At 45.0% G+C, this 15,774-nt stretch overlaps 1 protein-coding gene across 1 annotated transcript; it reads left to right on the top strand.

Moving 5' to 3' along the window:
* Positions 1–676: 676 nt before the first annotated feature.
* On the top strand, positions 677–15,542 carry LOC127006739 (uncharacterized). The gene is made up of 8 exons (XM_050877019.1): positions 677–833; positions 5,187–5,319; positions 8,051–9,615; positions 10,122–10,412; positions 11,317–11,460; positions 12,032–12,275; positions 12,559–12,843; positions 13,578–15,542. The coding sequence occupies exons 2-8, from the start codon at positions 5,193–5,195 to the stop codon at positions 13,757–13,759; spliced, it is 2,838 nt and encodes a 945-aa protein (XP_050732976.1). The 5' UTR covers positions 677–833; positions 5,187–5,192; the 3' UTR covers positions 13,760–15,542.
* The last annotated feature ends 232 nt before the right edge of the window (positions 15,543–15,774 follow it).

Below are 15,774 nucleotides of genomic sequence, written 5' to 3'. Positions count from 1 at the left end.
CACAATACAATACAACAAAAGTAGACGAAAGAGAATAATATTATAATAAGCTAGATATTTGTGGGTCGGAGCAGTTGACAAGCCTGAGATGGAGGAAAAGAATAAGGAAGAATAAACAAGATAAAAATAAAACCAGCCTAGATAACGAAACTAAATACAACACACCCCAGCAGAAGAATAATATGGAGAAGCAAATATTATAAGTTGCGGGTGGGAACATTTGGCAAGCTTGCATGAGAACGAACCAAGACCAAGACCAAGGAGGAAAAGAAGAAATAAAGGAAAATGAAAAATATGAATAATCTAGAATAACAATAGATAAACACAACACAATACAACCTAACAGAAGAAGACAAAATATAAGATGTGGGTGTGAACAGTTGGCAAGCTGGAGGAGGAGGAGGAGAAAAGGCCGAAATAAAAGAAGATAAGAAAAACACAACTAATATAAATAACAAAAAATATATAATACAGTACAATACAACAGAAGAAGACAAAATAGAAAAATAATGTGTTGTGGGTGGAAACCGTTGGCAACCCTGAGACGAAGAAAAAGAAGAAATAGTAGGCGATTAGAAATATAACTAACTAACCTAAACAGCAAGTAGACGAACACAACACAATACAGAATAACATAAGAGGATGAAAAAGAACATTACGAAGTGTTGTGGGTGGGAAGAGTTGGCAAGCCTGAGAGTCCAATCCAATATGGCGGAGAGGGACGTGGGAGGAGACGACTCACCCCTTGTTGCTAATGGCCGTCTCCCGCCGCCCCTGTGTTAGCTGAGCTCTTCCCCTCCACGCGCCCGAACCTTCATGCTGCAGGGGTTTAGGTGAGAGAGGTCAATGATGGGGTCACTTATTGGAAGAAGGGGAAATGAAGGGGTTGGGCACACACGCCTTAGTTTAGTTTTTTTAATATTTTTTTGTTTTTGGGGTGGATTTCATGGGTTTAGGGACGCCGTTTTTCCTCTTTGTTTCTTATTTATGGTGTGTTTTTATCGTGAGTGGCAGGCTGTGGTGGAGGTCAGCTTGGTTGGGTCAGGTCAGCTTGGATGGGTGTTGGTTGACACACGCCTTGGTAAAGTGATTTTTGTTTGGTGTTTATTTGGTTTATTGCTAATTTTTATTCTGTCCTATTACTAATATTCCTCATTTTATTGTTATTCCTGTTGATGGTTGCTGTTTTTTTATTTACCTTTTGTTTCGTGTATTCGTCGCCTTGGTCAAGGGAATTCGGTTTGATGTTTGTCCATCATTCCTTGTTGGTATTCAGTCGGATAACATTGACGAGAGGAAGGACACCTCTTCGGAAATTAACACCTACAATATGGATGTTTTTTTTGTCCCTGGATGCAGTGCAGTAACAAATGACTTCAGGAAAATAGAAGGGGGGGTTCGTGGTGGGGGAGAAGCTCTCCTGTTAAGATGGTCGAAGAGGGCAAAGCCCCCTGTTAGGTAGGTTACATTTGACTTAGTTGGGTAGTTTTAATTTATTGGGCATGCAGTGTGGGGCAACGGAAACTAGATAAAAATATATATGGTTAGTTGTTATCGTTGTAGAGACTGCCTACTCCTGGGAATAATATCTAACCCAACCTAACTTAACCTAAATTTGGGACCTTACACATCTTCGTGTGAATTTTAGTGTCTATACAGTGCCGCCACTGCACATTTGAAGAAGTGCTGGTGACTCTGGCCTCTCGTTTGGGTTCAAATGAATAAGTACCTTGCAAGGTACTTGGGATACATGCCGAATAAATCCAATTATTCAAATGTTAGTGGACCAAGGGTCATCCAGCTATATTTTTTTTTTTTTTTTTTTTTTTTTTTTTTATCAATCAGAAAATAAAAATCCTATGTTTTATTGTTCAACAGTAATGTTGTATTTTGTCTTACCTAGACATCTTGTTAAATGTTCAGAGAGTTCCCCATCTCAAAATTTGATACACTGGCTATTTATTTTGGGCCGAAATATCATGCTTTTTCATTTGGAGATAGTTTTTTTCTTCGGAAACTACTAAAATGTGACTTAATTATTGCAATGTCATCATCCGCTGCCGGCGCCGCAAATTAGCTCGCAGAGGGTTTAGGGTGGGGGAACATATTTAAACTATCCCAACTGAACTTTACCCCCCCCCACATGTATATGCAACTTATTTCTGCGAGGAGGTGTTTCTCACAACACCGGCTGCTCCGTCACCGCGGCCGTCGCCAGAGCAGTCAATTATGGCGCGCGTAAACAGTGGTTGCCATAATTATTTTGTAAAACTAGAGAAGTACAACAGTAGTAGGTAGAACACTGTAGAATTAATCTAACCTTATCAGGTGAGTGTGGCCCAAATTATTGAGAATCGTACGCTATCCCTCCAACACCGCGGCCCGTAAAAAAACACTAACTTTTAAAAAATCGATAGCAGCGTTTCTATCAATTTGCGATGCATATATATGGGGTTCAAAATGCATAGAATAATGAGATCTAACCCATGGTTAGGGTGAGAAGTACCACAGTGAGATGGGCAACTCTCTGAACATATACCGACATCTTACCTAGATGGGTTCCACGAGAAGGGAACCCCACAAGTGCCAACACGCCAGCAGAATGCATATTTGCGTAATTACTCTTAGCACTAAAACTATTAAGCCACTGCTGGAATGTGTGTTGATTGCACTAAGTGGAATGTCAGTGTGGTGTGGTGGTGGCAGTGAGGTTGCGAGGGCGGCGGCACAGATAAACAAAGCAAAGTATGAGGCACGCCGTGCACTGTCCACAGTGCCTTTCCACATGTTATTGAGTTGATTCTACATTTTCATGACTTGTTTGTTTTTTGTTTTGTTTGACTGATGGGAGTGTCAGCATGGCTGTGGAATTGGATAGATCACTGGACTGCCGTAACCATTTTTCTGTATTCTCTATTACTTTCCTCCCTAATTTTTCTCTATTTTAACAAAAATTAAATAAAATAACCCTCAGATGAAAATTCTGAACCATCATGATCTCCAAAGTATTAAACAAGGGATTATCAGACCTTTATTGTATTGGGAAAATTCAAAAGTCATATCAGTGTTTTTTTTTTTTTTTTTTTTTTACATTGCAGCCTATTGGGCCGGTAGGCTTCTTCCGGTTGATCCTGTTGGTCGGTACAAGGGTTCTTTCCGGTAGTTCCTTTTGGGCGGCCCAGCCGTTCTGGGCAGGGCGAGTGTTTATAGTGGCGCCATCTTCCATTGGCTCATGCTGCCCTCCCAGAGCTCATCTTTGATCCTAGAATCTAGAGTCCGGGTTGATAGGTGGTCTTCTGGACAGCATGTGGGTAGTTTTAAGCCACTCCAGCTTGGTGGCACCGGGCGGGGATTGAACTCGCGTCCTCCTGAACACGAGGCCGTTACTTTGACGACTCAGCCACCGCCTCCCCATATAGCAAACACTACAAAAACAGGGGTAGCCTACTTAAAATACAGCAGTAGACGAATGGCCTGAAGGACTTGAATAGCAGGAGTGTACTGGTGAAGGTGTGGCTGCCACTGTATGTACTGGTGGGTTGTAAAGAATAGGCCCTGCTCCTATTCTTAAGTTTATTTAGGAACAGGAGCTGGCGAGGGCAGAGCGGTACGCCCTCCCAGAATGGTTTTCAGGCTCCTACTGACAGTGTAGTGGGACGTGGGAAGGCAGTTTACCACCAAAAGCATGGGGGCACCGCACAGGGCGCCACATTAAAATTATATACATAAATATACACCATAATATCACTTGGCCACCACCAGCATGTGTCCTCACATGAACCATTATACAATCTTAGGTGAGGAACCTTTAACCAAAAAGAAAGGTACAGTACATAACAAAAATAATATGCCATCTGTGGTAGCTTCACAACATAAAGACAAAACATGACAACGAGAAAAAAACAAAATTAATAAAGACGACTAGCAGACTTCAACTTCTGCCTGTAGGAAGAGGAGGTAGTGTCAGGGGGGGAAGGAATGGAAGGTCCAGAGGTAGAAGTGGGAATAGGAGGCTGAATGTTAAGCGAGAGGGGCACACTCACATGCTTGAGCCTATCAGCGTGAACTACCTCTGAACAATGACTGACCAGGTCAAGTATGTTAAATTTATTACCATGCATCTTTGCAGTAATGAGGTAAGGGCCTGTGTTACCCTTTCCAATAGACTGAAGCAATTCACCTAGGACAGGAAGTGGATAGTGGTCCGGAACTGTCAAAGCATTCACTTTCCTGAAGTCGATAACAGGTCGGTAGCCGCCATCTTTTTGGGGTACAAGAAAAAGAGGTGAGTTCCAAGGGGAGTAGGACTCTTGGATGACTCCTTTCTCTAACATGTCCTCTATCGCACTCTGAACAGCCTCTTGATGGCTGTGTGGCAGACGGTAAGAAGGGACGTAAGACGGATGAGTGTCAGATTGCAGTGCAATGTGGTGACTGACTCTGTTGGTCGCTCCAAGTTGTTCTCCAGGCAAAGCAATAGCTTGCCAGAATTTTGATAAGGTTTGCAAAAGAAGAAACTTGCTCTCAGGATAGTCCACAACACTGACATGGGGCGTAAGTTCCGCAATAATAACCAGCTGGGTTGCTGAGGTTGCGTGTTGCCACTAGCAACAGGAAGAACAGGTAGGTCCTCCGAGACAGGCTTGTCGAGGATCTGGTAAGTTCCCAGAAGCACACCATTTTTTTAGGGTGACTGGCGAACCCTTAATATTTCTGACTATCGCATCGCTGATATGATCAGGACGCACCGTAACGAGTGTCATTTACTTTCAGCTTTCTCCTTTTACATACACTATCACAGCCACTCAGCGATGACTAAAAATTGTCATCTTCTAGTGGCAGGCAGGACTCTTACCCAAGTCCTGCAGGGCACCGTGCCCACACGCTAACCACTCACCCATCACCTCCCTAGAGTACTGGGGTTACTGGGAAGCACATCAAGTCCTACAAAGTTGCCCTGGGCCACTGCGGCTCCCTTAGGTGCAATCATTTCAGCAACAAAATTGGCTTCTCTAGCAACAGTAACAATGCAAGAAAGCAGGAAGATCCTGTTTACTTTGTGCCTTTCCTTAATTTTCTATTTAGGGTATATGTTACATTGGTCACCTTTTGTCATATTTTTCTTGCATCTTTATCAACTCCCTTTTAACAGTGAGTTCAGTTCAGTGTGTTCTCTTGTTGTACAGGTAGCCATGGACAGCTGTGGTGGGTGTGGGTCAGGGGGTGAGGGAGAGCAGCTCCCGCCCGCCGCCCCCACGCTGCCCCACGCCCCCAAGGACAAGGACAGGACCAGGAAGTCCACCGAGAAATTGCTCACAGGTAAGTGGAGTGGAGCTGGCTGGAATTATAGCCACTTTCATGGGATTCAATGGTTGTGGTGTAATAACTAAATATTTATTTAACCAATGCATTGGACAGAAAAGTCTTTATTTTATGTTAACTTGGGTACATTGCATAAATTGAATTCAGTATTCATGTATGTAATATTCATATTTGATATTCACATATTAACGTTTCATGGTAGCCACTTCATTATCCCATCTGGGAATCACTGATGCTTCAAAGTTAATGTTTCAAGGGTTATGACTTACGTGTAAGAGCCTGGGTTCCCACTATTTTTTCCATAAGCCCAAGACAACAACTTCAGATCAGAGTGACAAAGTAGCTGCAATGGAGTGTTTGTTTGAGCCAGAAAAGTGGGGCCACACTGTGAGGCTTGTTGCCTGTCTATAATTGTATTTGTAAAGTGTGTGTCATTAGCTTTTAATAACACTGCAAATGGCAGCATACTGCATGCTTAACAGTATCAGACCCTTGTGTCAGAATACAGTGTATGAATGATGTGACATCTTGTTGTCAGGTGCCAAGTGATGTCAGTAAACACTAATTTAAAGCCAAGACCCTGTCTTGGAGTTTACTATCTCAGCATTTGCTGACATATTTTTGGCGCCTGGCAACAAAATTCTTATGCTCATGAGTAAGTATTGTGCATAATACTGTGTTCCTAAGTAGCATTATATTATTCATGTCAATGGTGGTGAAGTTTGGGTATTTTGTGCACTACAGTAATCCCTCGTCTATCGCGGGGGTTAGGTTCCAGAACCCCCCTAGATAGGCGAAAATCCGCGAAGTAGCGACCTTATATATTTTTTTATTATTTGTATATATTTTAAGGCTTTATAAACCCTCCCCACATTCTTACAAATCTTTCCCACACTCCTATTGACCTTTCCCACATTCTTATAAACACTTCCTACGACGTTTCGTTGTTATGACGCGGTCCCAATAAATTATTTTATAATTCTTGTTTCGACTCTCGACATTTGCTTCGTAAATACAAACTTCGCGCAGGAATTAGTTTGGCAGGGCGGAAGAATACTCAGAGGAAGACCAATATGAGCGTAGCTCACTTCTTTTATATCACAATTAGGTAAATACGAAAGGGGAAAGGGAGGAGAGGGACAGATTGGGTCATGAAAAAAATACAGATAGAGGATGTAAGAAGGGAGAACAAGGAAAAGTAGTGGAGGAAACAGGGAGAGATAAAGAGGATGAAAACAAGAAGGGTGTGGGGAGAGTCATGTCAGTTCCTGAGGGAGAGTCAAGTCAGGACTTCAGTCAGGACATGACCTGACTCACTTCTGCCCCTCCCTCCCCACACCCTTTCTATTTCACCTTCTGTGTGTGTGTGTTACCTAGTTGTACACACACACACACACACACACAGAAGGGGAAATAAGAAGGGTGTGGGGAGGGAGTGGCAGAAGGGAGAGTCAGGTCAGGTTTGCCCCTCCCTCCACACACCCTTCCCATTTCCCCTTCTGTGTGTGTGTGTGTGTGTGTGTGTGTGTGTGTGTGTGTGTGTGTGTGTGTGTGTGTGTGTGTGTGTGTTCATATTATCTAATGGAGAAAGGGAGGAAGAATGATAGTGTGAGAGAAAAGACTAAAGATAAGAGGGTGTGAGAAAGGAGGAAACAAGGGAAATGGGTGGAGGAAATGGGACGGGAGAAGAAGAGAGGGGTAGGGAGGGTCAGGTAAAGGTGAGGAAAGAGGGGGAGAGAAAGAGATAAAAAGAGAGGTAAGGAGGGTCAGGTAAAGGTGAGGAAAGAGGGGGAGAGAAAGGGTGTGAGTGGGAGGGAAATAGATTAAAAGAGAGAGGTCGGCGGGTTCAGGTAAAGGTGAGGAAAGAGGGGGAAAGAAAGGATGTGAGTGGGAAGGAAAGAGATGAAAAGAGAGGCAGGGAGGGTCAGGTAAAGGTGAGGAAAGAAGGGGAGAGAAAGGGTGTGAGTGGGAAGGAAAGAGATGAAAAGAGAGGTAGGGAGGGTCAGGTAAAGGTGAGGAAAGAGGGGGAGAGAAAGGGTGTGAGTGGGAAGGAAAGAGATGAAAAGAGAGGTAGGGAGGGTCAGGTAAAGGTGAGGAAAGAAGGGGAGAGAAAGGGTGTGAGTGAGAAGGAAAGAGATGAAAAGAGAGGTAGGGAGGGTCAGGTAAAGGTGAGGAAAGAGGGGGAGAGAAAGGGTGTGAGTGGGAGGGAAAGAGATTAAAAGAGAAAAACTGGGAGGGAGGGGAAAGGAAAAGAAATAAGATGAGAAAGAAGGAGAAAAATACGGGGACGGAGAGGGAGAAGAAAGAAAGGAAGTGGGGGAGGAGTGAACCAGGGAAAAGACTAACGGCGCAATAGGCCGTGACGGAAAAATTAAGAAATTGGTGGGTGACGTAAGTTTTTTATTTTGGTGTGTTTCTACTTACGTTTACTTTTCATTTTTTTGGCCAGAAAATTATTATTTTACCGCAGAATCCCGCGATATAGCGAAAAATCCGCGATACAGCGAGACCGCGATAAGTGAACCACGTTATGGCGAGGGATTACTGTATTACAAATTTCTGTAACTAAAATCTGCATAGTGTGAACAGACTGCAATACGTAAAATTTAAATGTTTGTGCTATCCCTGTGATCTTAATGCCATGTGATGTGGTTCTAACAGTCATACTGACTAATGTGAGGCTTAAGATAGTGTTAACAAGTACTAAGGGTAGTGTTTCTGTCCCCAGCGGCCGGGGACCAGTGGAGTCAAGAGGAGAACAGCGAAGAGGCAGGGGGGCGGGTGGGGCTGCTGCCATTGCCCATCACCAATGGAGTGGGCGGGGCTGGTGTAAATGGGCTGCACCTTGGGCGGGGCAGTGGGGCAGCATCTGGCCAGTCGCTACTGAATAACAACCTGGTGGTGGAGGAGAAGTGTAACCTTCGCCGTGCTGATGACAAAACACTCTGCCTCTACCACAAGTTCCCGGCCAAGGTGAACAACAACGTTTACCCCGAACGGGGTGCCCAGGCCGGGGACGGCATGGACGAGTACTTCCAGAGCCACCACAGTTCCCCCAGCCAGCCGCGCGCCTTGTCCCCGCCCCGCAGGAATGAATTGAGTCCCGGGCGGGAGCAGCTCAACCTCCTCAACGGCGAGGAGGAGGACGAGGACGACGGCTGCATCTACACCTACAAGGGGGAGAGTCTGGAGGCCAATCTCTCCCACCTCATTGACATGTGCCTCAGCTGTGGCCTACCCAACCCTGAGCGTGCAGCTGCAGCACGGTCCCGGCCCCCTGCCCCCGAGGTGCCCCCCCACAGCAACCTTTTCTCTCCAGACATGGACTTCTTGGAGATGGACTTTGACCCAGGGCCGGGTGGGGACGGGGAGGCCGACTCTGACTGTGAGGACAACTGCCTGCATGAGTGTGATAGTAGGTTAGGACGGGACGGTGGGGCCGGGGCTGGCCCCCCCAGCCCTGGGGTGGCCCGCAAGGCCAACAACTACTGCCCTGAGATGCTGAGCCTCATGTGCCGCCGCTGCGAGTCCAGCATCTGTGATGGCAAGATTGATAACGTGGCCTTGAACGTCAGCATGAACCCAGCGCCACCTGCCCCACCCCTCAACATAGGTCGAGGCCCCAGTGCCGGCCTGGACCACAGACCCAGGGGGGCAGTTGAGGGCGGCCTCAACCTGCCTCAGAGTGGCCTCAACCTCCCTAAGGACCTGAACGTGGGCCTGAACCAGCTGTGTGGAGGGCAGGGGCGGGTGAGGCCCGGGGAGGAGGACGAGGAGGAGGATGCCCCAGACAACGACAGTGTAGAAAACAACTTGGGGGAAGCGGACCTGATGGACCTGATGGACCACCTCAGCGACGACGCAGACGACGAGGACGACAGCAACTCAGAGAAGTACGAGCCCCAGCGGCCAGGCGGGGACGGGGTGGCTGGCAGGGGGCAGGAGAGAGGCCGTCGTGGCTCCCCTGGGGACCTGCTGGCCAGGACGCCCCACAAAGCTGCCAACAATAACTTGGGCTCAGTCTCCGCTCCTGAGGTGAGCCCTGCCAGGGAGTACAGTCCCCTGGAGAAGTTTGGCCGTAGCCTCAGCTTCCACAACCAGCTGTCCAGCCCCAAGTACGAAAATGTGTGCTTTGCCCCACGGCCGCGAAGGGAAGAGCAGCCGCCCCACCACCCAGCTGAGGAGCCTCCTTCACCCCAGGCAGACTCTGCCAACCTGGCGGCCTGCTCTGGAAGGCTTCATCGGCGAGAGAACTCTGTCTTCAATATCCTCTCCGATTCAACGCCTTCACAGGTGCCTGCTTCCTCACCCTCACTGCTCACAACATCTCCTGTAATGATAACCTTTCCCTCAACTAGATAGATTGTGATGATCTCTGTATTTCCCTGGGATGCTGAAGTAGTATCCATTGCCTGCCAATCTTCCACTGATTGTCTCTTCTACATGGTCTGTGTCAGTAATAGTATCCTCCATGGTTCCTCTCTAACCCAAGACTTTTGCTAAGTCACTGCATCATCAAACTCTGCATCAAGGATGCTGCCATGGTGTAAAAATATGTACCGTAATATTTTATTTAATCAATTATCATGAACTTAGATTTCCACAATGCATTTTTATCTCAACATCAGGAATAGGATTTGCAGCATCACTCGACATTAAGAATAAAAACCCAATCCCTTTATTACTAACGTTACTTACATCAATATCCTTGCAATTATGGTTATATCCTCTGGTGGGGATCAGTGCATGAGACAGTCTGTAGTGCACCATGACAGTAACTTATTTACCATTGTTTTCAGAGTGGTAACTGCAGCCCCCAGGGACCAGCGGCCAGCAGTGTGGGTGAGGCAGGCGGGGTTGCCGCCACCCCTGCCACCAGCTCCAACGCCACCACCACCACCTCCTCAGCAGCTAGTCAACCCCCCTCTCTAAGGCACTTACCCCCTCCAACCTCACTGCTGAAGGGCGCCTCAGATTCCAGCCCCTCTGCTCCATGTCCCATCAAGGCAGGAGGAGGTGGAGACCCCTGCCCCCTGCCAGTCAAGTCTTTGCGCCCCAAGAACACCAACCCCTCGCAAGACCCCAACACGGTATGCCAGTCTTGGGGTATTTAATTAAAAAGTGTTAGTAACACAAAAACTGTGCTAGATCAGCATTGCATGACCCTCTAACACCCCCCCAACATTTTATCTTATGCAACTAGGGGTCTAAAATGGAAAATGCTGAAAAGTAAATATGCCGCTGTTATAAACAATTGCCTGTGCCATAACAGGCTGGGGCCGACCATCAGGCCCTACTATGAAGGCCTACCGGCGCCACAGGCCAAGACGTAAAAGAAAAAATAAAGAAAAAAATGCCATGTTGTAGGGTTCATCAGGGCTAATAAATGTTATTATACAATGTCATGTCTACAATGCATGGGTAAGCCAGGAACACAACTTGATCGGCGTCTATAGCCTATGACGCAATATATATATATATATATATATATATATATATATATATATATATATATATATATATATATATATATATATATATATATATATATATATTATATATATATATATATCTATATATATATATATATATATATATATATATATATATATATATATATATATATATATATATATATGGCCTGGGTTTCAGGGCTTCAGGAAGGTCATTGCTACCTCCACAGTTATCAGACCTTGAGGGAAATGTCTCAAACTAACACCCCACCTTTGCAGTGAGCAAAGGGAAATGGGGTAATGGTCATAATGATAAGCTATTTAGTCAACTTGTAAACAAATTGAGACTTGTATGCTGAACAGGACACAGTAAAGATCAAACTAAATCAAAGAAATATACACACATTCAAAATGAGAGGAGGTAAATAAAGCTAGATAAATATTGAACTAGAATAAGAAATAAAATTAAGAAAATTTAATGAATAAATATAAATTAAAAGATAAAACTAAAAAAAATGCAAACTGTCCTGATGGTTTGCAGGCCAGCGAGGGCGAGGGTGGGGGCGAGGACAGCTGCCCTCGTGTGAAGAAGGTCATGATCTGGACGGAGCTGCAAGCCTCGGCCAGACAAGTCACACAAATAGCTACCTCAGCCTGTGGTGCCACGGCCATCATCAATGTGCTGGTCAGTACTTCCTCCGCTGTGGGACGTGGAAGACAGAAAAGGCTGATTGATCTTCCCTCTCTCAATGTTGTATGCTTTTCTTCCCTCCAAAAGATGTCTACTGCTTTCTTTTTTCTCTTGATACCTATCCCTGCCTCCTCCTGCTCCTATTCCACCACCACTATTACATCTTCTCTCATGCTTAGTGACAAAGGGAGGCTCTGATGAAATAAGGAGACATTGTCTTGCCTCAAGATAGCATAAAATTGAGACACCAGAAAGAATATATTTTAGGTAGATTAAATAGTGATATATGAAGAGAAGAAAAATCATTGTATTGGTGGAAAAAACATGAGTATTAGAAAAGTTGCATTAGTTTAGGGAGATTAGTTGTATTCCTAAACAGAGAAAAAAAGAGATTGGTTGCATCAGTAGACAGAGAGAGGAGAGAAAGAGAAATTAGTTGTATTCCTTGATGGAAAGAAGGGAGTGATCATGCCAGTAGATGTAGATGAGTTATAACATTTCTTTTAACACACTGAAGAACTTCAATTCTTAACCCCCTAACCCTTACCTGGTCCATCCCCCACAGTTGGCTCTGGATCACACATTCTCAATGGAGGAGGTAAGGGCCAGCATCAAGACCCGGCTGAGGGCGGAGACAGCCCTGTTGGTGGAATACTTGCTGTCCCGCTCCGTGGCCGGTGCGACACATCACGACCTCATCCAGGGGGTTACGCAGCTCACTCAAGGTGCTATCAAAGCCAAGTTCTTCCACATGTTTCCCAAGCGAGTTGTCCAACTGTCCCGGTGGCTGGCCCAGTGGATCAGCAGAGGTGGGTGTCATATTCTGTGTTGGGGATGATTGTATTGATTGATGTTTGACGGTATTTGTTATTCATTGACATAGGACATTACAGTCTGTTGAGTTTTGTATTAACTTGGGTTCATGGAAAGGTGATGTAGATCTTATTGGTGCTGCCACCCCAAGGTTTTATTTCCCCTAAAGATTATAAATATTATTGTAGAAACTTGGTAACTATTTTAACTTGCCATTGCTGTCAGAAGATTATTTTTTGTCATTATAGGCGAGATTCTATTGTACTTGACTCCCCACAGGTGGCGTGCCGGTCGCAACACTCAATCTGCAGGTGGGAGTGGCCCCGGGGCAGACCATCCCTGATGCGTGGCACCACCAGATGATATTCGGGGTTGGGCCGCAGGGCGTCTACCTCACCAACCCACTAGAGTGTGTATCAGACTGCATGCTTGGTGACCAGCTGTGTACCGACTCTGTGCTGCTGGTGCGAAGGTCTGACGTGGTGGGCCGGTGGGGCAACGGGGACAAGCTGGTGCGCCTCACACAGCATGATGACCCACGCTGGAGGGACATGAATGTGCTCGGTGGGTGGCCAGGGCAACTTTTTACGTTTCCCAGCTAGAGGCAAACTGATGACTAAACAAGATATACCACAAAAAATGTGCAGGGTTTGTTGTATTTTTTTTTTTTTTTTTCCCGTCTTTGCCTATGGCGCCAGTAGGCTTGGTTTTTGGAGGGGCCTGATGGAATGGCCCAGCCCATTGTGGCACAGGCCAGTGTTTATAGTGGTGCCATCTTGCATTGGCTCATGCTGCCCTCGCAGAGCTCATCTTTAATCCTAGAATCTAGAGTCCGGGTTGATAGTGGTCTTCTGGACAGCATGTGGGTAGTTTTAAGCCACTCGGCGGCGGCTGGAAAATCCCAGCTTGGTGGCACCGGGCGGGGATTGAGCTCGTGTCGTCCTGAACGCGGCGCCGTCACACTATCCATTCAACCACCACCTTCCCATTAAACAAGACAAATTCCTTGAAAACCATGATATAATCTATCTTTGTTAATCTTTGTTTTTAAGCTCTGCATGCTGTAACTATACTTTTATCAGTTGAGTCATAAGGCTTTTCATCTTTGTAAAGCATAACTGCCGATACTATTCTTACTTTGTATATATCATCCAAAGATAACTCCTATTTGTATAATTGAATTGTAATGTGAGATGAACCAAGCTTGCAATTTATCTAATGCTTTGTGCAGACACTGTACTTGTAACATGGTCAGGCTCTTAACCCCAGCAGGGCCCTCACCTTCTACCCTCCTTCAGGTCAAGTGGTTGGTGTGCTGAAGGAACACGCAGCCCCTCCTGTGGTGCAGGGCCGCCGTCACCTCACCTCCCACGTGGCCATCCCTGCAGCCTATAAGTCTGGGGTGACCATATTTATGCGGGCTGACAATCCGCACCTTCCTACCCTGATGCAGGCGGAGGAGCTTCCTCTGCTGGAGTGATGGATGCAGTGCTCACGTGGCACCCTTCATGTGAGTAGGGTATGTCTGCCAATCTGTACGCACTCATCCACTTATACTCATATCAGGGAACAAGATCCAGAAAATTGCACTGAGGGATGAAAATGAACTACTGTCAAAATGTAAATGTATATCACTCTTTAATTTGACGGTTTATTTATATACCTCAGCCTTTTTTTATGAGTACTAATTGGAGTGGTGTGTGCGAATTGGCAAGCCTACCCTCAGTGGCTTGTCCTCGTAGTGAAAACCTTGTTATTAAATCACTGAGGCAGAGACCTTGCCGTTCACTGCTGCCAAAGTGACGCACAAGCCGCCTCTCCTTGGTGCAGTGATGAGCTTTTGTGATAGTTTGTCATTCCTCTGGGAATTGCAACATAAGTCTTACAAGAAATTCCAGCTGGTTCAACCAAGTACTCCCTCTTCCTCTCACCCAACCCCTCCCCAGGTTTTTTTTAATATTTTTCCTCATGTAGAAAATCTTAGGAGTTATGTAATGTTTGATGTTATTTGGTTGTCATTATGGAGATAATTACGGCATTTAAAGTCATGAAAATCTTTTTGTAAAGGGTATTAAAGTTAAATGCTTTCTAAAGTAACAAATTTGAACTTGAACTGGAAGAAAATACCTCACATCTTGTCTTAAAAAGCAGCAACTGTAGACAATACACAGTGGTTGTGAGAAGTTTAGGGATGAGACAGACTGCCACCACAACAGCCTCACCAGCAGCACTGATAGGAAGAGGAGTGATAAGGAGGGTCATCCTGGCACACTTGTACAGCAGTTACTTCACCACTGCCTTACACTTTGTACTGTACAGAACAGGACCCAACCGAGAAGTGTATTGGTCATGCAGACAATAATTTAAGTGGTTGAGTCTTTTTTTTTTTTTTTTTTTTTTACCTCTTTTGGGGGGCAATGTATATTAATTTACTTGTAAATATGAAGATGCCAAAATCAAAGTTTATGTATTGTTAAGGTATGATTTGAGCTTTATTTTGTTGCCATATCTTGCTGTTATTTTTGTAATAATTTGACTTCAAAAATTGTTTTGCATCAGTATTTATTCATTGATGGTCTTCACCACACACTGGGTTTGTGTACAGGATAACCACCAGTCTTTGTCTCCACACATGCTGCCATCCATTAATCCAAAGCTTCATCATCCCCCCCCCCCCATGAAGTAATTTCTTCTCGTCTTCCTCAGAAAATTAAACACTTTTAAGTCTTCTCTAAAGTTACTTGTCAGCCCCTTGATTTCGAACATTGCAGCCCGTTAATTTTCCTCGTGTATCCGAGTAGCAGCGGTTGGTTCAGCTGATGAGAGCCGCTGTTGGTTATAGCACAGGCAATGTGGAACTGTAACATTTAACCAACTTGACAAATAATGTTCTATTGGAAATTTTTCAATTTGTTATTGAGGCATTTTTTACAAAGGCCACACCATTTGGGATAATTGGTTTCACAGACATGTAGATTTTGTCAAGTACTACCTACTGCATACTCACTCAGCACACAAGAGTCAGTGTCCACGGCAAGCTTTTGAGGAGTGTAGGACGTGTTATCTTATCATTCTGCACTTGCTTGTCATATCCTACAAAATAATTACTAATGAACCAGTTGCTGCAGCAGCTGTTGACACCAGTGTGTGGCCTCTATTAAAGATGCTTTCAGCTTCCATATAGGGTTAAACCTGGGTTTCTTGTCATCCCATAAATGCAAATTCACTATTCATTCTAAATAAAGAATATTTATTTTTTACAACATTGTATCATGTAATTAATCATAATGGTACACAGGAAATATTTGCAGCCATAGTCAGTATTTTTTCAATTCATTTTAATGCCCTTTCAAAGGTAATCCTATATATTAATGCTTGTTATGCTTATTCATAAGCGTTTTCAGTAGTGGTCCACCACAGCATAGTGTTTGAGTTCTAAGCGTATATGTACTGAAAACGAATCTGCCCCGCTGCCAGACAACAGGCGCCACAGCC

Source organism: Eriocheir sinensis, chromosome 33 (genome assembly GCF_024679095.1).
Source record: "Eriocheir sinensis breed Jianghai 21 chromosome 33, ASM2467909v1, whole genome shotgun sequence".
Classification (NCBI taxonomy): Eukaryota; Metazoa; Arthropoda; class Malacostraca; order Decapoda; family Varunidae; genus Eriocheir; species Eriocheir sinensis.
The sequence above is the reverse complement of the archived record's forward strand: the minus strand, read 5'-3'. Positions and strand labels throughout refer to the sequence as shown.

Bases quoted from the DNA above. Each gene is read 5' to 3' on its own strand.
- LOC127006739 (XM_050877019.1), top strand. From the start codon at position 5,193: ATGGACAGCTGTGGTGGGTGTGGGTCAGGGGGTGAGGGAGAGCAGCTC. The intron at 5,320-8,050 runs GTAAGTGGAGTG...TTCTGTCCCCAG, and splicing joins CACCGAGAAATTGCTCACAG to CGGCCGGGGACCAGTGGAGT. The intron at 9,616-10,121 runs GTGCCTGCTTCC...CATTGTTTTCAG, and splicing joins CCGATTCAACGCCTTCACAG to AGTGGTAACTGCAGCCCCCA.